General features: G+C 39.4%; 1 protein-coding gene across 4 annotated transcripts in view; it reads right to left on the reverse strand.

Annotated features, from left to right (window-relative positions):
• IARS2 (isoleucyl-tRNA synthetase 2, mitochondrial) overlaps positions 1-27574 on the reverse strand; it is an 88544-nt gene that overhangs the window by 37490 nt on the left and 23480 nt on the right. For 3 of the 4 annotated variants that reach the window (XR_012158229.2, XM_073338852.2, XM_078852264.1), the window contains exons 13-22: positions 22313-22415; positions 21491-21584; positions 11121-11229; positions 7892-7994; positions 6042-6167; positions 5411-5542; positions 3738-3844; positions 2572-2717; positions 2126-2316; positions 281-425 (exon numbers count right to left, since the gene is read on the reverse strand). Coding sequence is in view for 3 of the 4 variants with exons in the window: in XM_073338852.2 (XP_073194953.1) it covers positions 281-425; positions 2126-2316; positions 2572-2717; positions 3738-3844; positions 5411-5542; positions 6042-6167; positions 7892-7994; positions 11121-11229; positions 21491-21584; positions 22313-22415 (1256 nt within the window). In the remaining variant the exon portion in view is untranslated. Of the gene's footprint in view, positions 1-280; positions 426-2125; positions 2418-2571; positions 2718-3737; positions 3845-5410; positions 5543-6041; positions 6168-7891; positions 7995-11120; positions 11230-21490; positions 21585-22312; positions 22416-27574 lie in introns of those variants that run through there. The other variant, XM_073338854.1, reaches the window with a different exon arrangement.

The raw sequence follows: 27574 nt of genomic DNA on the forward strand, positions 1-27574 counted from the left end.
ATAGTCAGCATTGAAAACCCAGCTAACACTGCAGCCTCCAACTGTATTTAGGGGGGTTAATTTTTCTATTCCTTTTTATAAACTAAAGCTAAACTCCAAGAACCACCTTTGACAAATGTCCTAAATGCAAGTAAGAGACCAAGAAAAACTGTAGTACACAGAAAGGGGCTGATCCTGCTCAGCATCAGCTCTTGGTAATAGATTAAACTTATCTAAGAGATAGCCATGTTTGCTGGATAGAAGCAGGCATTGATTAGTTCTGTTAGTCCCCTTTTCTTACCTTCTAAGTTAATCAGAAAGGTCCCTTTAATGATGTTTTCATCTGTGGCCGTTTCTATAGGTAGTTCGGACAGTAAAGTTGTCTGTGAAGCCATCATGATTTCATTTAGCTGTGATACGCTGGAAGACTCCTCAGACTGCAGTGTCTGGAAAGAACAGTTTGCTTTCTGAACTTAAATAGCTTAAACTTTTGCAATAAATACACCTTACATGGGGTTTGCACACATTCTTATGGGTGTCTGCAAGCTGCCTGATTCAAGTCCAGCCCTCATGCTGGCAAAGGCTAAAGTTGTGCACTTGGCTGCCGGACATTTCAACAAATGTTGCTAGCAAGAGCTTTTGTCTGAGCCACATCTCCAGTTGCTGGAGTACGTCCTACTGCCAGCAGTATGACAACTATACTCTGACCTTGCAGCTCCTGCTGTCAGGGGCATAAAACAAGGTTTCAGAATGATTGACAACACTGGAAAGATGTCTCACCCGTATAATTTCAAACTTCAGCATACACCTTCCTTAAATGCCTCAGGCCTTAGCACAAGTCAATCCCTTGCATTTTAAAGGATCAGAGTTTCAGACATGGTAGTAGTTTCTCTTAGGGACACATTCATTAGCAACTGGACTGAAACAACTACCAACTTATTTCCTGTAGGCTTGGCATTAACTTCAGTCATTTAGAGGACCAAGAAACCAAAGTGTCCAAATTCCCTTGTCTATTCCTTCTGTGTCAGTCCCACATCCAGTACTGAACTGCAACCCACTAGGGAAACCTGCATCAAACCCTAATCATTTAAGATATCAGGAAGTCTGGACCCTGTGTCTGTTTTCAAAACAGAAAATAGCCCTTTCACATTCTGACCTTGGCTCAGGAATCACGTGGATTAGCTAAGCGGAACATGGTCAGTGTTTGCAGCATTTTTCAGAAGATGACTGCTAAGGACTAGATCCAGGGATTTAGGCACCTAAGCCCAAAACTTAGATCAAAACTCCCAGTTGGCTGCCACCTAAGCTTGTCAGTAGCATGCACAAAGCTGCTTATGTTCTGATGCTGTGGAGCTGTTTGGCACCTGAGTCCTAGAGAGATCCTCAACCTAGCTGTCCCCCGACCTAGTACCTGCAGGGCCCAATCCAGAAGGAACTCCGACGCTGCCTACCAGATCAGGCCCTGCACAAAACAGGAGGTCACCCTGTGCCAGCCAAGTGCTCTCACCACCAAGCTAGAGGGGAGCATGAGAGGGTCTCAATCTCTTCTGTTGAAGCTATTCCACTTTGTGTGAAATACCTGAATATTCACTGGGTGAGGCAAAAGGATGTTATAGCCTAGCTATTGGAGCACTCACTTGAGAGATGGGAGACTTGGGTTCATGTCACTACTCCAAGGCAGAGGGAAGATTTGAACCCAGGTATCCCATCCCATCCTCGGTGAATGCACTAACCAGGGAGGGAATGCAGGCACCGGTCTCCACTTTTTGCAAGAAAGGGTTGACCTGACACAGGTGCCTAACTCCAGGAGAGGGCTACCAACTGTGAATCCCAAATGGTGATTGGCATCTAACTCCCTTTGAGGGCAGGGCTCAGGGCAGGGCTCCTCAGTATTTCCAAAGGCTAGCTTTGTCTTGCTGTCTTCTAAGCCACCTAACTCTCCCCATGCATTGAACAGAGCACTGGGCTCCTGATTTGGGGCTGTGGATTCGACTAGACCTCAGGACACCTCATTGTTAAGCACTGTAACCCTGACTCCAAGTCACCTACAGAGATCTAGCCCTAAGTGCTCAAGTAGATTAGCAGAAGTTATTTTTTCTAGAATGTTAACAGGTGGGGTATGTGGGGGGGTGTTTTTTGTTTTTACCTCCATTAACTCAAAGAGCAGCCCCGGGTCAATTACAATGACGACTTCATACTCCAAAGCATTCTTGCCCGCAATGGATCCAAGGAAAGAGTCTCTCATCGCACATACAGCCTCCACCACTTCCTCTAGGCCAGGTTTCTTCCACAGGGAGCTTGTGTTAATCCAGCCAGAACGGAAAACACTCTCTGACTCTTGAAATAAAAATGTTCAATGCATTGGAGTTTGTGCTGTCTACTGCTCCCTTTCCATAAAACTGTTCTGCAGCTGATTTCTTTACTTATTTTTATTTGATCTAAACAAAGGATGACAACGACCTTTTGATTGCCAAGTTAAAAAAAATACAGGTTTTTAAACACACGCAAATTTTTGTCCATAGTTACTGTTCTAGTACGAGTTCTCTGAAATGTTAGTGTCTGGTTTTTGGGACGGAGTTATACAGGCCTCACCTTTCTTGTAGGGGAGGCCCTGGAAAGCCTCCTCTGCCAGATGGGGAAGGATTGGTGCAAACGATCGCACCACTCCATCTAAAGCCTTGGCTAAGGCTGTTTGACATGAACGACGTTTAGGATCTTTTTCTTCTTCACAGTAAAGCCTGTGATTCACAAGAGGGGAGAGTTTGTGAAGTTGCTTTCAGTAAGGAGAGAGAGAGAGTTCAGCCAGATAAAAGATTTGCACTAAAATCAGTCTTATTTAGGTGTTTCAGTATAGACTTAAGGGCCTAACTTTAAGCCATCATTTGTTTTTCAAAATCTGTATGTAGATTACACTGTGTTCTGCCTTTACCACAGTTATGGGTTTCACATAATTGTTTAAAGAGGTTTCATGTGACTGCTTTGTATTTTTAACTGGCTTTAGTAAGCCAAAAGTTCTTTGTGTAGGAGGGATGATACCTGGCAGAAAGCTTCAGTGTTTTGGGTCCCCAGCAGAAAAGACCCACACCCAGCCTCTAGACTGGCGTAAAAGGTACTGAAGAAAGCAAAACTCATCCCTTAAAGGAAATTTTTTATTGGAGAAATTTGAGACGAAGAATCAGGAAATGTGAAACTCTGTCCTGAAAAACTTGGGACAGAGGTAGCAAAAGCTTCTACTGGAAAATCTATGACCTTCTAGTTCTTGCATAATAAATACCAGCTTGCACTCCAACAGCTTTCTTTACAAAGCCTGTTAAGACTACTTCTGAACCTGTAAGTTCTCCACTTAACGAGAGTATTAGCAAAGAATGAGATGTGTATCCCCTCTAGAAAAACTAAGCAATTCAATGAAGAGCCAGTAACACAAAAGGCCTATTGGGGCTAAATCTATACTATCTGGTATCCCTTCCAGTTACATTTGAAAGAAAACAGGAATTGCTGAAATACAGATCTTAAGAAGATGGGTTCAATACTACTGGATACTATAAATCACCCTCTAGCTGCTAACCAAAATTCATTAAAAATAAATTCTATTTTGCCACAAGCATTTGTTTTCAGGGTAGCATGGGAAGGAGATGTACTTCAGTCACTATTTATATTATCTCCTTATGAGAGTTCCACAGCCAGTCTCAAACCAGGTCCCTTAAAAACATAATAAAAAGCAAGGAGTTGCCTTAGTGAAGGCAGGAATGAATGCCTACCTGTCTTTGATTATGCTGAAGTAAAAGTTGGACAAATCTCTCGTGTGGAATGCTTGCAACAAACGAATAACTTTGCCATAATCGTATTCCTTGTACGCTTCTGTAACCTGGGGAACAGAGTGAGGAGAGAGATGACAGCAGCACATTCAATTACTATCACACTGGACAGAAATGCAGGTCACGATGAGCCTGGGAACATTCTCTTTTGAAGAAAGTAGAGGAAAGTGCGGAGTATGAGAAAGGTAAGGAGCCCGGGAGAGCATCTTTCTGGGCTCTTCTGAGGAAAAAGCCTGATAATTCATCTTTCATATGAATTAGACACTGAGTTTGCGACAACGGGAATAGAGAAATCATTCCAAAACACAGAATCAAACATCCCTCTCTAAGGGATGGCAAAGAGAAATAAGATCTGAAGAAATCCTGTTTCCATACTAGTATATCTGGTAAAAAAGATTAAGGGAAGAGAAATCCAAAAAGCAAGCTAGGTATAGCAACTACTGTTCAACCAGGTATTTCCAGTACTCCCTTCTCTGCTTAGCAGGTTTTAGGAGACAGCCTTCTGATTTCTTTCATAACTCGAGTCTGTAGAATGCATTTCTGGCTCAATTATCCTAGATGTGTTTGGTAAGCTAGGTCCTGAACTTGCTGAAATTCAGCCTGGTTCATCTAACCAGCTCTGCGAAGGTATGTCCACCCTCTCACCACTTGTACATTGCCGAAGCATCTTTGCTAATTAAAATAAAAAACATCTAACCAATTTGTCTCAAGATTTTGAACAAAAAAACTTGTATTTGATTCATATTTATAAAGTGAACATTTCATAACCTCCAAATTTCCTAGGTGACTGAAAGCCAAGTGATTCTGCAATAACTACTCCAATCTTGAACATAAACACAGCATCTGGAGCGTCAAGAGGAAATGTTAGCTACACAGGTCACATACGCTGAAAGTGCTCTCAATTGCACTCAAATATATTGACCAAAAAAAAGCATCAGAGGTGGCTGTATACCCGCCTCTAATTGGAACAATTTGAAGCCTCTGACGGTAGGTTCAAATAAAGCAAAGTTTAACATGAGCATTTAGGACTCATATTGCATTTAGGACTCATATTTTAAACCTTTCAAAAAGCCATAAGTTGCCCAGAAGAGAGGCAGGCCCCATTAGTGATCACCTGAAGGGTCCCATTCTGCCCTCAGATACATAGCCTTTACTCTCATTGACTTTAGTGGAAGTTGCATGCATGTGGCAGAGAGCAAATTTACCCTTTAGTTTTTCAAAATAGACTATATGGCTACATGAAGATTAAAGCTCTTCTACATACATACAATGAAAACATTTTTACGAGCTATCTCGGTGTACTGTATAATACAGATGCATGCCAAGTGCAGTCTAGAGTGAGTTTTCTTCTCGTCAAAAATTGGCATTTATAATGGAAAGCATTCAGTTTTATATACAGTATGCTTCACAGTTATTTCCTTATCACAAATTTAAGGTAGATCTTCATTTTGCTCCATTATTAGAAAAGCTCACTGTTTAAATTTTTCTCTTCAAAATAATGCAAACACACTTAGAAGCATTTTCCCCAGAGACATGATATTCCCAATTTAAATTAATCACTAACAACCCACCTTGTATAACAAAGTACACCGTAGATTAACATAATTCACCCTCACCTTCTTAGCATAATCCTGTAGTAAGTGTAGCATGTACTGGTCTATTACATACATCTCTGAACTGGGGATGGAGTCACTTTCAGGATTGAAGTCAGCCATGTTTCCCAACATAAAGCGTAGCGTATTCCGAAGCTAGCAATAAACCATTCAGAAGTGTTAAATGAAACTGTTTCATCAGAATGAAGAATAAACAAGACACACGAGAGATTTCCATTCTGTCAATTTAAATTTAAATAAAATTAAAAGCTCAACCATTTTTCTAATTGATGACTCCAAATCATTACAAAATACAATATCTGTACCACAAGGATCAGAACAGAAGAGTTGTGAATAAACAGGTTATATACAAAAAACAGTAGCTAAAGGCAGGCAAGCTAAAGAACACATTTTTATTTTCCCTAAAATATATTACTACTTGACCAGCACATCACAAAAGAGAGCAATAATAATTATGTGCTTGTGAAAAAACACCTTTCATTTTCAGCTAAAAGAAAAGCTCAAATGCACTGCGACAAATTTCAAAGTCAGTGGTCATCTTTGGTTTCACAATGGATTCTACTCTGTAAATATAAAACCAAAGGTGAAGAGGATGTGTTCTCTTAAAATCAAATGCATTATATTCACTTCTCACCTTGTTTATATCGTCTTTTGCAGCACTAAGTACAGCTGGTCCAATCAGCACCTCAGTAAAAACATTTGATTCTGCCACCCACCAGCGAAGGACATCAGCACCATACGGAGGCTCCTTAATGTAGTCCTGTTCATTGACAAAAACGCAAAGCTCTTTTCAATGCTGCTTATTTGCAATTTAAGAGACTGCAAACACATTTTAAAACCAATGCAGTAAGATTCCAGGGACATCATCATCATGTTTGTATTTGTGCCCAAAAAAATCTGTCTACAAATAATTCTAAACTAAAATGTACACTCTGGAATTTAGATACCCATCCTTTGTTTTTACTATATCGGTTGATATAGCAGTACTGTAATACAAGCTCACAGCAGTTACAGCCTCCCTCTACCTCTCCTTACAAAATCTATTGGAGGCACAGAGCTAGCTTCAGCAGCAGCTAATCCAGGCCTCCTCCTTCTGGAATCATACTGAGTGGGGTGTACCACCCCATCTAACCCCCCCCCAATCTTAGCATTTGGAGTGGGTAGTGAAAGAGACAAATTTTCTCTTCCCTCCCCATACCATCTGACAATCAGGGTGAACAGAGAACCAGTACACAAGTGTAGAAAGGTTTTTCTAAAAATTAATTTAACAGAGATGGGGCTCCAACTCTCCTCTTGCTTATGTGCTGAATCCCCTGCCCCTGATGGCACCACCGCAAACATCGCTAGCCATGCCCCTCCAGCAGGTCTCCCATGGAGCGAGAAAGGGTCCCAGACTTAAAGCTAGCGTCACAGCTGTACTGTGATTTTAATTATTTCCTTTCTTCAGTATAAGGAAGTGCCTATCAATCACCACACAACCTAATAAATAGCTGAAGAGCGGCTTTACTGTAGTACATTATTTAGAAAGCCACATTAATTCACTTGCTTCCCAACCAATTTGATATCTAGTTAGAAAACGATTACTTTGTGGCTCTATCCTGAGCACACCTCAAAGAACAACTCCCCACTGCCACCCGCTGTATGGATTACTCCAATATATTTGATGTCTAGAAAAACGGCATGGTTTTAACTAATAAAACAGAAGATACAGTATAAACATGAATGCCTTTAAATCATTTTTAGCTTCAGACTCTATACCACATTCTCTTTGAAGTTGGAAGATCATTCCCCCCCTCCCCCTTGATTTTTTGACACAAAAAGAGAAAAGTGTTTATCAAATCATGTCAGGAAAGCCTACCAAGGATCTGTTATTCTATGCCAAAGTTTCACATAATTCTAAAGAGACCCCCAAAAAGGATCACCAGTAAAAGCAAGGACTAGCAAAACTCGGTTTCAGAGAATTTATTTTCAGTATAACTTCTCTGAATGTAGAATGAAACTAAAAGTTTCCAGATCAAGAAGCCCAGTCAATGGCCTAACGCTACATGCCTATTAGTATGCAAATGATGCCATGACTGTTGTACTGCAAAGACATCTCTCTGCAGTACACATCCAATTCAGCTTCTTCAAAAAATAAAATAAAATAAAAATTAGAGCAACATCTCTCAAGAGCTTAGAACTGAACTGTATCTTCAATATAATTGTTACAGCCCCTCTCCATTCCCTATCACCACAGAATAGTCATATTCAATAGAATTAATCTTAAATGTATTGCATCTTGAACACTTCAAAGTTGAGAAACAATTCAAGGTTTTAATTTCAGCTCAACGGAGTTCAGTATATCCAACTTTATTATACAGCAGCTGTCCCAATATTCTGCCATAAAGCAGTTGCACAGGGAAATGTTACACAACATGACTGCAATTCTTGGTCACGAAAAAATGTAACTAGAAATGCCATGACACAATGTGTATCGTTTCTTACTTGGCCTCCATTGATTACTACGTCAGGATCAACCACGTTGCCAATAGATTTAGACATCTTCTCTCCTTTTTCACCAAGAGTAAATCCATGAACTACTAGAGTCCTAAGGAAAACCAAACAAAACCCAAACAGGTCAATATTACTTAAAAATAAATTAAGTCTTAGGATGTGTATCTTTTTAGTGTGGCAGTCTTGCCTTTCCAGAAGTAAACTCTAACCAAAAAAATCTTCAATCCAAAATGAAATCTATTGAGTACTGAAACTTAATTCTATAGAAGAGCAGAAACACAATCTCCAACAGTCTTCCTAATTGTACAAAACCACTAAATCAGTGGTGGACAACCTGTGGCCCGTCAGGGTAATCCGCTGGTGGGCCGCCAGACAGTTTGTTTACATTTGCACCACCGCCCGCAGCTCCCAGTGGTTCCCAGCCAATGGGAGCTGCAGGAAGTGGCGGCCAGCACGTCCCTGCAGCCCGCGCCACTTCCCGCTGTTCCCATTGGCCAGGAACAGCGAACCACGGCCACTGGGAGCTGTGGGCAGCTGTGCAAATGTAAACAAACTGGCAGCCCACCAGCGGATTACCCTGACAGGCTGTGTACGGCCGTGAGCCACAGGTTGCCCACCACTGGACTAAATCTAACAGACTAAGGGTGAAATCTTGGTTTCACTGAAGTCAATGGCAGTTTTCCCAGATTATATCTATAGATACGTATTTTATATCTATCTGTATCTATCTACACACATACACAGATAAATAAAAAGGAACACATGCACATGTGCAATATATGTTTTATAACATTCATTTTTCCATATGACCAAAATAGACATTTATATTCAGTGCATACGCATTTGCTCATTTAAGTTGTTTATAAAAATCCAAGTAGTATTATGCGTACTTCCTTACTGAAAAAGTAACATTCAATAAACTGAGTATTTCCCAATGCAATCAATTCAATAACCCAAATTACTGCCTCTATTCAGTGTTCTCTTTGCAACCAGAGGAGCTAAAAACATTGTTTTAAATGAAAGCTTAAGTTATTTCACCACTTTTTACTAGGGCTGTCAATTAATCGCAATTAACTTCAATTAACTGAAGTGATTAACTCAAAACTAACTCAATTAAAAAGTTTAATCGTGATTAATTGCAGTTTTAATCGCACTGTTAAACAACAATAGAATACCAATTTCAATTTATCATAAATATTTTTGGATTTTTTTCTATATGGTCAAATATACTGATTTCAATTACAACAGAATACAAAGTGTACAGTGCTCACTTTGTATTACAAATATTTGGACTGAAAAGAAGAAAATAGAAATAGTATTTCTCAATTCACCTCATACAAGTACTGTAGTGCACTCTCTTTATCGTGAAAGTGCAACTTACAAATGTTGATTTTTTTTTTTTTTAACATAACTGCACTCAAAACCAACAATGTAAAACTTCAGCGCCTACTCAGTCCACTCAGTCCTACTTCTTGTTCAGCCAGTTGTTAAGACAAACAAGTTTGCTTACATTGACGGGAGATAATTCTGTCTGCTTCTTATTTACAATGTCACCTGAAAGTGAGAACAGGTGTTCACATGGCACTTTTGTAGCCAGTGTTGCAAGGTATTTACGTGCCAGATATGCTGAATATTTGTGTGCTGCTTCAGCCATTCCAGAGGACACGCGTCCATGCAGAAGACAATCATTTAAAACATTTAATGAAATTTGTGACTGAACTCCTTGGGGGAGAATTGTATGTCTCCTGCTCTGTGATTTTACCTGCATTCTACCATATATTTCATGTTATAGCAGTCTCGGATGCTGACTCAGCACGTTGTTCGATTTAAGAACACTTTCACTGCAGATCTGACAAAACACAAATGAGGTTCAAATGTGAGATTTCTAAAGATAGCTATGGCACTCGACCCAAGGTGTAAGAATCTGAAGTGCCTTCCATAATCTGAGAAGGACAAGGTGTGGAGCATGCTTTCAGAAGTCTTAAAAGAGCAACACTCTGATGTGGAAACTATAGAACTCGAACCACCATAAAAGAAAATCAACCTTCTGCTGGTGGCATCTAACTCAGATGATGAAAATGAACACGTCGGTCCACATTGCTTTAGATCATCATCAAGCATGGACGCATGTCCTCTGCAATGGTGGTCGAAGCATGAAGGGGCATACAAATGTTTAGAATATCTGGCATGTAAATACCTTGCAATGCCAGCTACAACAGTGCCATGCAAATGCCTGTTCTCACTTTCAGGTGACATTATAAATAAGAAGTGGGCAGGATTATCTCCCGTCAATGTAAACAAACTTGTTTGTCTTAGCGATTGGCTGAATAAGAAGTAGGACTGAGTGGACTTGTAGGTGAAGTTTTACATTTTTTTATTTTTGAGTGCAGTTATGTAAAAAAATTGATATTTGTAAGTTGCACTTTCACGATAGAGATGGCACTACAGTACATGTATGAGGTGAACTGTGAAATACTATTTCTTTTGTTTATCTTTTTTTACAGTCTAAATATTTGTAATAAAAAAATTAATACAAAGTGAGCACTGTGCACTTTGTATTCTGTGTTGTAAATGAAATCAACATATTTGAAAATGTAGAAAGCATCCAAAAATATTTATAATAAATGCTATTCTCTTATTGTTTAACAGTGCAGTTAAAACTGCAATTAATTGCAATTTTTTAAATCGTTTAACGGCCCTAATTTTTACCCTTAGCTAACAGCTTTGCCACTCATGTTAAATTCACAGTTCAAAAACACAGGGACACACTACTTAGTCATCACCCCCTGCTGTTCAATTTATAGTCAGTGTGAGCTGCCATAATGTGTCCCATATTAAGGTAAGACACTGATCTTGGCAGTGTAAGGGGGTGGCAAGAATGGGTGATGCCAAGGGTAACTGGTGACAGCTGAACACACAGTGAGGTATAACCTGAGTGAATGAGATAGATGAACACAGAAAGCTGTGGGAACAATGAAGGAAAGCATCCATTTAAACTCAGAGTGGGAAAAACAAGTTCAACAGAAGATAAAAATGTACTGTGATAGACACCTTTGAGGAAACCTTTACAATAAAAAGTGTATGGCTGTCACCTGAAGATTCAGTAATGGCTTTCTTTCCTTTTTGTGGAGAAAGGGTTGTTCATATTCTCTATTCAAATTACCATACTCCCATTATATAAAAGCTCAATAAATGGCCACGTTGCAGACCAAGCACTTACTTATAAGGGGCTTTTTTTCTTGTTGCCACACTAGTTAAGAGAGAGGACTGAAACCAGCCTCCCAATTGGTCTTTTCCTTCCAAGTATAAATCCGCCCTTTGATCTGCACCTTAAAACAAAAATATGTCGTCAACTGATTTTAAAAAAAAAAAAATCTCAGATTCCTAAATACTTGTGGTAGGTTCATGGTAAAATGAAGTAATCGGAAGAAAAATATTAACGTGTTGTAGTAGACATATCTGTAAATGGTTATAGAACACTATGCTTTTGTTCTGTGAACCAAGAACTTGTTTATTTACTACTGTAAAAAAGTACACAATGAATTGTTGAAAACAATACAAGTTAACAGTCTAATATCCCCAATTACTCAAGCAGCTGACAGACAAAATAGGTGGTCATTAAATGCTGAGAATCGCTGAACTCTAAGAATTTGTCGGCAACAAACAAGCTTACTTTCCCACATAGGCCTCTAACAAAGTAATACTAAATTATGAAAATACAGGCTATTATAATATTGCCTATTTTGCACTCTGTGCATTTCATATTAGGAGCTCAAGGCACTTTACAAATATTAATTAATGATAAAACTGTAGGTTTCAATATAAACAACGAACAAACTGATTCATAGCTTGGTACGCAATTGTGCTGCCAACCGTACAAGTCATGGGAACCCAAAAGTCTGTGAAGTTACACGGGTACTCAAAAGGGAGGGAGGTAAGAATTGGTGGTTATCCCACAGTTGGAAATTTTTCCTGATTTTTAGCCAAAATCTTCTTTTAATCAGTTTCATTCAATAGCTCCTTTTATCCTCGCCCTTGAACCACCTGAGACTATTCCTCTCTTTCTCCCTGTTGTTTACAGCCTTTATCTATTTGTTTAGCTTAATGGAAGTTTCGATATTCAGATCCATCCTGTAATAAAAAATAGTTCAACATTACAAAGGTCAAGGATATTCAGCCACTGCTAACTAAGGTGTGTGGGTGGAGGTTATGTTTTTCTATCACATTATTTATTTCCTTCAAATAAATCAAATATCTAGTTAGAAAGCACAATAAAAATATTCATCTTTGCAACAAGAGACTGCAAAATATGCATAAAGACAAAATAAGCACAATAATAATTGTAGTGAGTAAGCAGGCCAGAAAAAGGATGTTTTAACGCAAGAACAGCAATAACTTTGGCATCTATTACTGATTTACCGTACATAAGGTATTTTTCTCTGGCAAGTCAACTGCAAGAATTGAAATTTTCTAGCAATGTAGGGCAAGTAAAGAAAAGAAATTTTCTTTTAATAAGGGGACTCAAATCTAGATGACTGAAGAACCTAAACAAATGGTCTATAAATATCCAAATTAATCTATTAGTGTTGGTCTTTGTTGTCTGGTAGAAAGCAGATAGAATGGTATGTCTACAGGGACGCGGGCCCTGGTAAATATAGTTTACATTTTTTATGAGTTCTTGATTATTATGTGTCTGTAGAAATAGCAGTACTCTGAGCCTATATTTCAGATTAATTAAATAATTTATAATCTATTGTCTAAATCTATTGGGTAGTTCTCATCTCAATTGTAATGAAAAAAGCAAAGTAGTAGTGACTTTGTGTCAACTTTAATTAGAACAGCATGTAAATTTCTTAGCAATGTGCAAAATTATGTGAGGGTCCTGAAGAATTTTCAGTTGTTTTTGAAATTAATCAGTTATAGGGCACAGGTCATTAAGGAGTGTATTACAGTTTATGATCCATTTTGGTAGGGATTTCGAGATTCTATATCTTTGATCTTATAGACTTTAGCCTCTAGATTAAAATGCATTATACTTTAATGCCAACAACAATTAGCCAAGTTTTATTTTAAATCTTCTGGTCAGCACAAAAAGTTAAAAAGCATAGATAGGCATTCTGTAAAATAATCACATTCATTCAGTTAAACATTAACAAGGGAGATAGAGAAAGAATTATGGTGCTGAAAGTTAAATTCCTCTCTTGCACTGGGGGTTAGGGTTTGATCCAAAGCCTATGGAAGTCAATGAGAGCCTTTTCCATTGACTTCATCAGACCCTATTCCATGATACCACAAAAACTCATGTGCTTAAGTAGTGCCACCGAATTCAATAAGTTTAAATAAATTATTCGCTTCATCTGAAACACAGATGCAAAGAGTCATGCTATTTTCAGAGGCAAAAATTCTCAGCATTAAAAATGAGCAAGTAGGTTAGCTATCTTTGCAGATGTATCACTATACACCATTTTCTCTATTCACTTGGATTAAATGTGATTTAATGTTTGTGCATGTGTCTTTGTGGAAACAGGACCTTACGATGTAAATGGTCTAAGTTTTGACACAAGAACATGTCCCTTCTACAGTTAAAATATTAAGAGATGCCAAGTCCTTTGTCAATGCTATGATCATCAGTAGAAAAATCGAAAAATGTTCTCACATTAGATTTATAAAAATGGACTGTTAATTCAATGACCGATGCAGATGCTTGATCAGGAGTACTAAAAAAGAGACCAGACAATCAGACGGCTAACAAACTGAATGAGATCTTGTAATACAACACAGCAGCAGAAAAAGGCAATGTAGTTCTCCAGTGCATTTGCAGGAGCATTACATCCCAAACCAAGAGGACAACAGTTCTGATCTGACATTGGTGGAATTGCATCCAAGGTATCACATAATTCGGGGCATATTTTTTTACAAGATGTAGATTTTTTTGGTTACTCTTCTCTGTTTTGAATTTATAGGAATTAAATGGTGAGGAAAGATTAAGTCAAACTAGATGTTTATATCTTAACTAAATGACCTCCTAAACATGCGTCTGAGAAACACACAATACTACCAGTTCAGCATCTGAAAGATGAAACTCCCAAATTGGAAATTAATTATTCAACGCAACTCAAAGGGATATGACTAGGGAATAACATGGATGAAGTTGGGGAAAAAATTATGCTATGAGATTGTGGGGTGGGGGAAAAACCAAACAAAAATACCCAGTGAAGTCTACTCAAGCCAAATAAAGCTAGATTGGGCAAAACACTCACCTAGTTGTACCTTATAGTCCCACAACAACAGTGGGGATGGACAAAATGATAATACATCTTTTCCTACTCTAATGTCTACGATGTAACTGGAACCAAGTCTGTTACTTCTAATGTGGTAGTTTAGAAATTTAAACACTCAGGAAAACACATGCTTAACGCACGACAGAAAGGTACTCGGATACTATGGTGATGAGCATGATATACACAGCATAGAACAAACTGTACCAAAGCAAAGCCATTTCCATTACAATTCGTGCATGAATTAACCTGAATAGAATGCACAAGCCACCCTCTTCCTTGTTCCCACCCAAGTGGTTGTAGTAAATATGCGGAGGGGACTTAAACAAAACCCCGCAGACGGAGAAAAAATAGCTTTAAGCCATTTCCTAATAAACAACAAATAAATGAACTACAAGTATTTTTATTTCAATTTATTTATAGCACCTGCCCAAAAGCCACCATTTAATGCCAAGCTGTATATTATTTGTAACAACAATATTTATTATTTATCCAGTAAAGAGTTTGGTAGCAGGTTTTATGGGAAACTGCCTCTCTCCCCTGAAATACATGTTACAGCTGTCAGCTGAGATGTTTCAGTTAACAGCCTCCTTAAATAGAAATGAGGCAACTGGTAAGTTGCTCTCCATCAAGGGATCCTCTGATTTGGAATCTGCTGCTCTTAACCTGTCTGCTACAGGTGTTAATCTTCCCTCCCCCACCCGCCCCCAAATGCACACTGCAGAGGGTCAGCTACCGTATATAAATATGGTGAGCAGTTTAGTACTTATTTCTGTTGTGGAGGGTTTTTATTTTTAGTGACTGTAAAGCAGAGGGTCAGAACAGCCTCTTGAGGGTGAAAGAATGAATTCTTTGATTGCTGTAAATGAAATATCACCTTCCCATCCCTCAATTCCAGAACAGGTACGTGTAGAAACTCTGTTTTAATTTGTTCGTTGGGAAGGAGTGGTGCCTTTGACTAATCTCGGGTTGGCAGACAGAGCAAATAGCACTTATTGGTTTTAAGTGGCACAATTTATAAACTCTGCATGGGTCTGATGCAAACGGCCAAGACTGGAAGTGGGGGGGGAGCCATCCCTGAAAAGCTAGTTTCCCTGTACAGTTTGCTAGGGACTCCAGTCACTGAACAATTCTTTAAATACATTTAAAAACCTAAGGCTGCAAGACCTATTTTTTTCAAAACTCGACGAATCTCACTTCATCAAAGAACCATCACACACATCCCATACATGTTGAATTTAAAATCTCAATGTGCGCATACCAGGTAGAACAACATTATTTGCTCAGAAACAGCTAATCCAATCATATTAGAAGTGCAGTGAAAAGTCTTGTGTAAATAGGAACCCCAAACCTATCCACCATCACTGCCAAAACTAGCTGTTTAACTGGGATTCTTTGTTGCTCAGAAATTCTGATTGTTCGGTAATCAGTTGTATCATTTTTTGTTACGTGTTTGCAGAAGCATCAGTGGTTCATTTCCATTAACTGAGCTAACAGCAACAGAATGAAACGTTTGGGTCATTATCACATATTAAACCCTGCAGCGATCTTGAATTTTACCTGCATTTATTGTCCTTTGTTAGGACCTTAGCCATGTATATCTTTTAGTAATCACAAGACAATACAAACTGCAAGAACCTTTGTGAGAATTGTTGCGGTCGCTGAACTTTTGCAGGAAAAATAAACGGTACTTTTACATATATATGGCACACTATCTTTTGTAAGCCAGTATGCCATCATGAATTTGGCTACAGGAGGCTCTGCTTGCTGTGATATTTCTAAAAAACAAAAAGGTTGCTCAAGAAATATCTTGGAAAAAAAATCTCTGTGCATTACCTTTCACAGTAAAATTGCTTTGTGTAGAAACATGGGAAGTTAGTGACTGTTTCTGAAAGGGAAACCACATAAATGTAAATATTTACATTGCATTTTATAATATTCAAGATAAAGTTGTTTAATTTCTCCACTGCTGAAAGCCTTGTCCATAAAGACAGATGTTCCTTGCAATACATTAAACCATCCTTTACACAAAGCCACTGATTCAATATTCTCTTTTTTTTTTGCAAAACGTTTAGCTGCCGCAGAAGTCTGTAGCCTCAAATGATAACACATACAACAAAAAAGTAGTGTATTTTTAAATTTTTAAACTTGTTTTTCTTCCCTTATGTACAGAACACTTATAACTAATGTGCATGGTTTTTTGGTTTTTTTTTTGGGTCTTCAATGACTTACTCATAAGTTTAAATTTATGGACATGCTTAAGTACCTTGCTGAATTAGGCCCATGAGATTAACTGTTTTAAAAGGCAGATTTAAAAGTTTCTTCTTGCTTCAAGAGGACTTTTACATGACCTATTCTTGACCAGCCGTGCTATTGTTTTTTGTTTTCATAGAGAGGTGGTATGCTACTGCATAACCAAGGCTGCAACTGAGTTCCCATTATTATAAGCTTTATGTTAGCCACACACTAAAATCCACAAAAAAATGTTAGCCTCAAAGTTGGCTGGTTAGGGGCAAAGGTAGAGTTTTTCTACCAAATAAAGTCAACTGGGCAGAGATCCTGAATTACAACACCCTAAATTAGAGGGGTTCAGAATTCAAAATATATTTCATTTTAATTTGAGCTACTTTCTAGCCAAGAAAAAAAAAATCAAAAACCACCTCCCCCTCTCCACATGGGGAGCAAGTAGAGAAATGGAGGTTGCTCACCTGTAACTGGAAATTTTTTGAGCTATGTGGTCCTTATCTGTATTCCACATGTGGGTAAACATGTGCACCATGTGCCTGAAATGGGAGATTTTAGCAAGTAGTGTCCCTTGGTCCACAAACCATGCTATTTTTCCTCCTCGTGCTCCAGAACCAAGGGTACAAAAGGTGGTGCAGAGGTACACCTCTTCAGTTCCTCTTCTTACCGTGAATCAAATAAGATCTGAAGCAGTGGGGAAGGAGAGTGGAATATAGACAGGGACCCACACATCTCAAAGAACTTCCACTTACAGCTGAGTAACCTTCATTTGCCTTCAAGTGCTGGTTCCTGTATGTATTCTCCACATATGGGTGATGGGTAAGCAGTATTCAAACAGGAAGGAGTTGTGAAGATGCAGTTGGTATGAATGTCTGTGATACAGCTGTCCCCAAAGCTGCATTTGCAGAAGAGACCTGGACTAGGGCATAATGCTTCGTGATGGTGTGGATGGCTACCTGACAAAGTCCAGTATAGGTACTTTTCAAAGAGATGGTGTTGAGTTTGCCTGTGTTCTCGCAGAGTGGGTCCTCACCCTATCTGGGGGAGGAATACATGCCAAGTGATAACAGAGAATGATGCATCCAGAGATCCCCTTAGAGACTCTCTGGGCAGATAACGCTTGTTCACACAATCGCTCTGTTATAGCGAGAAACAGTCTCAGTTATTTCTTAATGGGATTCGTTCTTTGCAGATAAAAGGCCTGGGCCTGTCTGATGTCAAAGAAGTGCAATCTCTTTTGTTTGCTGGAAGCATAATGTTTTGGGAAGAATACGTGTAAGTGAATAGGTTCGTTCAAGTAAAACTCTGAAATTACCTTGGGGGTGAATTCTGGGTAGACATAAAGGGAAACTTTTTCCTCTGTGAAATACATAGGCGCTGACTCTGTGGGCTGGAGCACTCACGGGAAAAATTAGTGGGTGCTCTGCACCCACCGGCAGCCAAGCTCCCATCCAAATACCAGGGCATGAGATGAAGGCGGCCTGGGTTGGGACGTCTGATCCTGCCATTCTCCTAAGTTAACAGATTTGGAGAGAGATGGATACTGATGGGATGACATTCACAGGAAATCCAAAAACCAAAACGGTCTTGGCCACTTGGATGCAATGAGGATGACCCTAGCCCTGTCGTGGCATATTTTCTGCAGAGGTAGCAGGGGGATCGGCAGGACTGAATGAGTAGAAGGAATGCATTGTGAGCTAGACAGAGTGCTCTTTGTTCTAGTAAGTTTGTATGTTTCCTGGCCCGCCAAGGAGTCAAAATACTCTGTGCACTGTGACGGTCTATGTGGGTTCCTCATTATATGAGGGATGTATACATGATAATGGTCGCATCAGGTGTGGGTGTAAGGAAAGGCACTCTCCCATGCACTTGTTCTGGGTTCATCCCACAAACAAGAGAAGCTGTTACCCTGGCAGAAACTGTTAGCCTTGTATTCCTGTTGTGTCTGTCTGGTGAATAAATAGACCAGAGCCAGGCCTGCAAGCAACAGAGGTGGAGCCTGGAAAATGGTTTTATGTAAGTAAATGAGGCCACGTGGCCCAGCAAGGAAAGACAGACCTTGACTGTGGCCCAAGGTCTGAAGATAACTTGTCTTATCAAGTTGTTCATGGCTTGGAATCTTTCAGTAAGGAGGTAGGCCTTTGCTGCGGTAGTGCCTAGGGCCGCTCCTATAAAGTTTATGGTCTTTGTGGGAGTCCAAGTGGACTTTTCTTTGTTGATGCAGATTCCCAAGGAAGACAGCAGACACAATAGGAACAGGGTTGTTGCCTGGACCGCCTTGCTGGATCTGCCCATCAGGAGCCAGTTGTCCAGATATGAAGAGATGATGTATTTGTTTCATCTCATCCAGGCTGTCACTACTGAGATGACCTCCGTGAGGACCCTAGGCACTGTAGCTAGTCCAAATTGGAGCATTCTGCATTGGTCGTGCTCTTGTCCTACCCAGGAATCTGAGGTACCTTCTGTGGGTGAATGTGCACGTGAAAGTACGCATAGAACCACAGGACTGCAAAGGACCCTTAGAGGACTTCTCGTCCAGTCCCCTGCACTCAAGGCAAGACTAAGTATTATCTAGAACATCCCTGACAGGTGTTTGTCTAACCTGCTCTTAAAAACCTCCAAAGATGGAGATTCCACAACCTCCCTTGGCAATTTATTCCAGTGCTTAACTACCCTGACAGTTAGGAATTTTTTCTGAATGTCCAATCTCAACTGCCCTTGCTGCAATTTAAGCCCACTGCTTCTTGTCCTATCCTCAGAGGTTAAAGAGAACAATTTTTCTTTCATGTAGAGAGATGTAAACCATGTGCCCTCCTCCAAAGAAAGCATTATTGATGCCAATCTGACCATGAGAAATTTTGATTTTCAAACAAAGAGAACTGAAATTTACTCAATTTATTGAACTCATTTCAATGACAGTGCACACAACCAAAGATTAACTGATGAATTTTTAAAAAGGTTATTAAGATTTTTAAATAGGAGTGCTAGAACACATCAGTTTTAACAGGATTGTCAGAAAATCGCTGGAGATCTAGGCTTTATTTAAAAAAAAAAAAAAAAAGTTAGTTTACCAACCACACTGTATGTGGAAAGATAGCTCAAACCAGAAACTGCTTCCTCTAGAGGGAGTAAAGGGTGTAAGTAGAAAAAGGAGAATTTTTTCACCAAAACTGTAGTTGATTTACACACAGCTGTATGATTAAGTGACATTAAGAAGTGATGTTCACTACAACTAGAAAGTCCTTCTGAACACTTATGGTCAACTCTAGCTTGAGAACGGAAAGCAGAAAATTAACATTAATTTACTGGATTTACCTATTCAACAGAAAAATTCCTCCCTGCTCTGCCAAATCCTCTGCTAGCTCCTCCCCCATCCCACTCCCATCCCTACCCCCGACCTTTCGAGATATTCAAGGCAGAGCTTGTCTTCTGGTTTTGGAAGTTCCCAGCCCATTTTGGACACTACCCAAACTTCAGATTAAGATCATGAAATTATAGCACCTGTGTGAAGAGACCAAATGATAGTGAGGTGACAGCACACCACATTTAGTCTCAGCAACATGAATGCATGGAACAGACTAAATCAACAGTCTGTGGGGTACATTTCTATACTGCACCCAGAAGAGAGCAAACGTAGGGCTAGCTCCTCTATGATGCTGAGTTAAGATAGTTCAGCTACCTTTACAGAGAGCTTCCTGACTTTTAAATTGTGGTACTTTTACTGACTGCTATGTCCCTGGAAGTTATACACCCTTACGTTACCAATATGTACTCAACCTTACAGTTTTTTGTCTGGGACAGCAGAAAAAGATGGCACACAGTGTCCACCCTATTGGGGTAATGTTCCAATATATGCATGGTCACTATAGCCTTCCCATTTCTTTTGATAAATTATGGTATGATCCAGCTAATGCTACTATGAGGACTATTAATGCAAGAAAATAAAAACAGCAAAACAAAGCATCCTGTAGATAATTTTATAGAATATACTGCAGTAACAATTGTGCCTTTAATTTATGGTCATTATTCAAGTATGTCTTTAGGGGGTTAGGAATGTAAATAGCTCTGGTACAGTCACTTTTTACAAATCAACTAGTTTAAAAATATGAACTTTAATGTATACAATTGTCCTTTAGAAAATATACTGTTTGCTGAGGATACCATTGCCTTACTGCATTGCTAGGAAATAAAATCTCTAATGCCAACATGTTTTACAATTCAACAAGATTGCTATCACACAGTTGGATACTCCTGGTTTAAAGTTCAACAAACCTGATGTACTGCACCAGCTTCTTACCCAGAAATGGCACCTAACTTTGAAGCCTCCTCTGGATATATCAAGTACTTCTAAAATTTGAAAAATATCGCCCCTTTGTTTTCTTGAGGTTGCTTACATGTACAACTCAATTGTAACTTTATTGTATTATATTCCATGCATGGAATCTCAGGCACTAAACATTGCAGCTTTTGTAATGTGAAAAAGTAACTTTATTAAAAAACTACTCAACAGTAAGTGTCTGCACTAGGACACGCAGTACGAAGTCACAGCACAGGAAATTGCACTTGCTACACAAAATGATCAGAAGTGACAACTTCTGCATTGATGTATATTATTATAAGTGTGTAATTATGATTAACATTTTCAGTGGTAACTCTAGTCTTAGTTCTATATAACTCTGAAAGACAAACTCAGTACACATCAGCACAAACTTTAAAATGCGTTAATTCAAAATAAATTGAGGTCTGCACATTAGCAGTGAACTGCTTTCATAACAGGAAATTTTAAATCTGTGCATCTTTAGTTTTTATTTTAAAAATTTGTATGGTACTTCACATGCCAGAATGATCAAGGATAACTCACTGAAAAACATGAACTTTCACGATATTGAAAATGAGTTTGCAAACATCAAATCCTGTTCTTAAAAAGCTTTACAATCAACTCATCCCAAATTTGCCACTGACTTACACCAACTCAACTCCAGTGACTTCAGCAGTGTTGTGCACGACAGCAGTGCATCTGGCCCAGCAAGCATTTCAAAAGAATATTCAACATATACCAACTCCGTACCTTCCAAAACATGAGCCCAGGAAGTTCCACTATCAAACCAGATATCCAGGACATCCTGTCCCTGTACATAATCCAGTACATCATGGCTACCGACCTAATAAAGTAACAGTTAAATAGCGTTAATAAGAGTAAATAGAAAATCCTGTACCTTTAACTGGAAGAAGGTGAGTGTCCCCAAAGTAGAAATAACCACAGCAGAATTTGGTTTTGGTCCACCAGTTTTGCAGAAGATGTCAGGAAGCATGCACACTTTGCAAGTAGTTATTTACAAAATTAGATATGATAGTTACTTTTCAGAAGACTAATGATCCTAACTCCCCCCCCCAAAAGTCAGAAGCCAACATGAACTGCATACTGGACACATACTTTATATGTGCACAGTGGCTGAAGAATTCAGCCATGAAAGCAATACAAACAGTAGCAAGTACTAAATACAAACATCAGAAAAACTAGACCTATCCAACAGAAACATTTTGAGCCCAACTGTGCATTAACTGTGCCCTCAGTTACCTGCTGAGAGTGCCCAGTAGAAATGCATCCTAAATTTCTGGCACCAATCTGACGTACAACACTGAGATATAGCACAGTACAATACACAACCTGGATGTGTTCTCATTTGACATAAAAAAATCTTAAGGATCACAGAAATATCTGAGGGTTTAATATTGCTGCCCATCACTGTAGCCCTCAAGTGCCTTCAATATGAAATTAATAGCATTAGCTATATTGCACTTTCGGTGTTATGAGAGATCTAGGTTGTCCCCCTCTCCCTCCCCGCCACACACCAATTTCCACCCCCTACATTTACAATCAGACAGTTACCTTTGCTGCAACCTTTCTTGGGAGAAGCTGCTCAACAGGAAGAGTCCACCATGCATCACTTCCTTGCTGCTCCACTATTTGAATAATATTCTCTATGATTTCGCTGTGTAAGAAGGAAACAAATTAGCACAGTTCAATCAAGGAGCTACTTTACATTCCTTAAAGTACCTGAGACCCAAAGTAATGATGTGTATTGAGATACAAACCAAACCAACTAAAGCAGCAGTTTTCAAGCCTGGGCCATGAACCACCAGTAACTGCAGGGCCTTTTCAAGTGATACACATGATGCAGTATTTTGAGAAATGTGCAGTGAAGGATTGGTGGGCTGGGAAGCGAGGTGGGTCCATGAGTGAGGTTCTCTTTCTTATGAGGTCGCCTGAAGGATGTATGTGATAGAGAACCTCTGCACGAAAAATGTGTTGTATTCTACCTTTATAGATTCTTGAAGAATTATGAACTGCAGACTCACTGAGATTGTGGTTAGTGCATCAGATCAGGACTATTTGAGCTCTTCCCTCCCCCACTCCTTCCCACTATGCTATTGCATTAATCTTGATTTTTTTCCCTACTGAATTAGCTGATCTCACTTTGAATAATAATTCGTTTACAAAGAGGAATGTTCTAAAAAGGAAAAATCTTTTACACTCATATTGTTTTAAATAATCCAACATCTTTTGCTCACAGGCTAGGAATTAAAAAGACCCCATCCTTCCCCCACACAATCCTGTTTTGTATCTAATTTCTAAAACAACACTAACATGTACAATTTATTTTAATAAACCACAAAGTCATTTCAGCCTATGGAATGATTTCACACATACAGCAGCAATGTCATGCTTCTGCTGGCATTTTAATAAAGATTTTCTTCTTCTATTTTTTGCCTACCAAATCAAGTTTAACGCTTTCTGTGAAATTCTACTGAAGTTAATGGGAGTTTTGTAGTTGACATCAGTGGAGCCAGATTTTCAAGCTTCACATTTTTCCTGCAACAAGTCAGGTAATCTCTAGCAGCCTGAGCACACAACTAAATGGGAGCCTGGAACTCCCAAGTTCTACTGCCAATTTCCCCACTGACTTTTTGTGGCCCTGGGAGAGTCACTTTACCTCTTTGTTTCATTTTCTTAATTTTCTACACACTTTGGCCTTGTCCACGCTAGGTTTTTTTCCTAAAACTGTCCACATTTAGCAACTGTGAGTACTTGTGTGTAGCCAAGACACTGGCAAATGCCAGCACTTCAACTTGTGTGTTGTTGTAATGCTGGGTCAGAAAGGGTTAAGCAACTAGCAGGCTAAATGACCCAAATTAAACCTTTAAAGACATATTAGAAAAAGCGTATAAATGGTAATTAGGGCCATCCCTTAAAAATAGCTAACAAAGCCATATTAGATAGACTAGAGCTTTGAAATGTAAACCTGTATTGTTAGAGAACTGGAAGAAGACAGTGATTGTATTGGTCTGTTTACACCTATATCTTGTTAGAGGTTAACAATGTAACCCAACAGTTCCTGTCCGTCACAAATTCTATTGATTCAGAGATCAAAAGGGGATGTTAACATTAAGTTGGGCGTAATTATATCATCTATAGTTCTTATTGAAGTTTGTAGTAAACGGTCTATGAACTCCTTAGTTACCTTCGCTGATGAACGCACCTAATTACCTGTGTATACACAGGAAATAGGAAGTTTTACTTCAAGGCCACTATTCTTCACACAAGGAACACCTGCTGTCAAGAGGCTCCCAATAGCCTGCCAGAAATCTACAAAAGAACTCTAGGGCCCCAATCCTGTATCTCAGATCTGCTTAAGCTTGGTCACAGGAAGCTTGAGTCACAAGACTGAGGTCTCCAGCTCCAGTCTGGATTACACTAATAATTGTCATGGAAGAATCTGAACAAACTCTCTACACGGACTGCCTATTTTGGACTATACCTGATCAACAGATTCTGAAATGAACTTTTTGCAACTCACCCTCTGTACTATGAAACTGACTTAAGAACTTTATTAATATCTGTATGTATACTGATCTTTTAACCAATACTCACTCTCTTTTCTTTTTTAATAAATCTTAGTTTAGTTAATAAGAATTGGCTGTAAGCGTTTATTTGGGTAAAATCTGAAATATTCATTGTCCTGGTGGATAATGTGTCTGATCCTTTATGATTGGTAGAACTTTATATATGATGAACAAGACTTTCAGTAATCCTCATCATCTTTGACTTGGCTGTCTGGGTGGCAGCCCAAGGCTGGGTTGCTTTAAGGAAACTGTGGTTTTGGCTTCGGGGTAACCAGTAAGGTATTATAAAAGCTGTTTTGTTGCTGGCTTGGTGAATCTAATTATTAGAATAACCACCAGTTTTGCGGATTGTCTGCACCATTCTTTGCAGCTTGCCCTGATTGTGCAATCTCAGTGTGGCCCCTCCAGGCAACAACAGTCACAGTTGTGAAGACCTCTGAGCCCAGTTTAACACACCAGCAGCTGCCTGGCGCCCTTTCTAAGTTAGTGGAGCTGGTCAAGTTACAACAGTAAGAAATTTTAGGAAACTAATCCATGTGAAAATGCATCCCAAGAAGGGTACATTGTGAAGATATTTTGTAAGACGACTTAAGATAAAATGCTCTAAATACTTGCCAATTATTACCACCACCCATAACACTGGAGGAAATGGCATTTCTTGCACTGACTTGAAGTTCAGTGAGAAGCAATGTGAGGAACCCTGCTATATACCCAGAGGGCAATGCACCACAGATCAATCAATCAATACAGCACAGTGCCTGCATGGACACAAGACCATTCCAAACATCAGAAGTTTTGGTCTAGAACAGAAGTAGACAACTAGTCAATATTGGACTGGATTCTTCTACGTTAGGAAAGGTAGGTCTCCTCTGTGCATTCCCTCCTCTCCTCCCCTCCTCCCCCCCCCCGCACACACACAAATTCCTGTTCTCCAAAAAACCAAACAAGACCACGTCAAGCTTATTCAGACAATGTCTGAAGAACACTGGTGCTTGGAACTACTTCAACTATGACAAGGAGTCTGTGTGTCCCTCCGTCCAATTCTAGGGCTAATGACACAGCAGATAGTTTTCAGAGTAGCGGCCGTGTTATTCTGTATCTGCAAAAAGAAAAGGAGTACTTGTGGCACCTTAGAGACTAACAAATTTATTTGAGCATAAGCTTTCGTGAGCTACAGCTCACTTCATTGGATGCATGCAGTGGAAAATACAGTGGGGCAATTTTATACACACAGAGAACATGAAACAATGAGTGTTACCATATACACTGTAACAAGAGTGATCAGGTAAGGTGAGCTATTACCAGCAGGAGAGGGGGAGGGGGAAAAAACAAAACACTTTTTGTAGTGATGATCAAGGTGGGCCATTTCCAGCAGTTGACAAGAACGTGTGAGGAACAGTGTGTGTGGGGGGGGGGGGGGGGGGTAGAGGTGGGGGGTAGGAAATAAACATGGGGAAATAGTTTTACTTTGTGTAATGACACATCCACTCCCAGTCTTTATTCAAGACTAAGTTTATTGCGTCCAGTTTGCAAATTAATTCCAATTCAGCAGTCTCTCGTTGGAGTCTGTATATAGAAAAAGCACCCAAAACCAGGACTGCCCCTACAAAATTGGGACATCTGGTCACCCTACAGTACATCTTGCAGCCACCTCAACACATTATAGCTCAGCTGAACAAAAGACAGTATAAGCCACAGTAAAAAGGAAATATTCTTGGAAGGGCTTAGTGTGTTTCCCCTCCAGTTAGAGAACCTGTGGTTACATGGGTCCTCTCGCTAGTACTTTTGTGGCAGTATCTCTCATTAGGCCTCTCTCCTTAGGGAAGCTTAGCAACACACTTTGAATGCTAGATTTACTTAAATAGGTCTAAGGAATACAGAAAATCTCTAAGACTGTTAGTCTCTTATGCGGAAAAGACTAAAGCTCAGGCAATCACATCCCAATACCTTTTTAAGTGAGTCAGACTCTATTAAAGACTGTTATAAACAGTTCCTGTTCCAGAAGGGCTTAAAGCACACACTGTTAGAGTGAAGACTGCTTTTACAGCCTGCCTTCGAAGCATTTGCATAATAGAAAACTGTAGAGCTGCCACTTGGACCTTGATTCATACTTCCCAAAACATTCCTCAAATCTGGCAACTAAATCAGACGCACAATTTGGCAGCGGAGCATTACAATTACTTAAGTAGGCCTCCTTGTCCCACTGACCAGAGGCAGGAATGCTGCTCCCAAGAGTGAGAATGTGAAGAAGTCACTTAAAAAAAGAAATGAAGGTTACTCACTTGTAACCAGAGTTCTTCAGAATGACCTCTGCCCTTCCTGCTCATCTTTCCCTCTTCCTCAGAGTTACAAATTTGAACCCAAAGAGGCAGTGGAAAGAACTAAGGTGCTTGGTGTGCCATGTCTCCTCTCATAGCTGAGGAGATGGGACAGTGTGGGTGTGGCAACCAGAAGGTTCCATGAATCCAAGCTACACCACCAGTGCCTCTCAAGAGCATGAATGTGCAGAGGCCCTCATGAAGATCTTTGATTACAGGCGAGTCATCTTCATTTACTTAAAAAAGGATATTTCAAGAGCTCTGCTCTGATGAAATCTAAATTTCTGCTGATTATGGGCCCAAGCCCTGTACACGAAGTCATTGGCAAAACTGCTATTGCTTTTTAAACAGGAGTTGTATCTTCGTAGCAATGGCTTACGACACTCAAGAATTTGACATGTTATGGTCTCTCTGTATGTAAAACATGGCAAATCAAAAATTCAAACCAAAACTGAACTACTAGCATTCAAGGTGGCCTCCCTCAGATTTCTGGGATGTGCATAAATCCGAAGAAAATAACTCAGTTTTGACCTTGCTAATGTCCCTACAGTATACTTATAACAAGGTAAACTCCAGTTCATGTCAAGTGGAATTGTTCTTGAAGTAAATCACAGAATAGAAATACTAATCAGTCTTGACTAATGGCTCTGGCATCAAGTTGGAAAAGTTTCACAGGCTTTGATTAAGGGGTCCTTAGCTGGTATGGATAAATAATAACCCCAAAGAAGCCAGCCAAATTGTTTCTAGTCTAGAGAATTGATACAGCGTTAGCTAATGGGCCAAACTCATCCCTTATGCAACTCCAACATGGCTAACAGCACTTCAACAGACTAGCATCACGGATAAAATTAGTCCATACATTTTTAAAACATCCATTACAACGTTTAAGTGATCATACTTTTGCAACATTTAGCACACAAATGTAACAA

Source organism: Lepidochelys kempii, chromosome 3 (assembly GCF_965140285.1).
Source record: "Lepidochelys kempii isolate rLepKem1 chromosome 3, rLepKem1.hap1, whole genome shotgun sequence".
Lineage (NCBI taxonomy): Eukaryota > Metazoa > Chordata > Testudines > Cheloniidae > Lepidochelys > Lepidochelys kempii.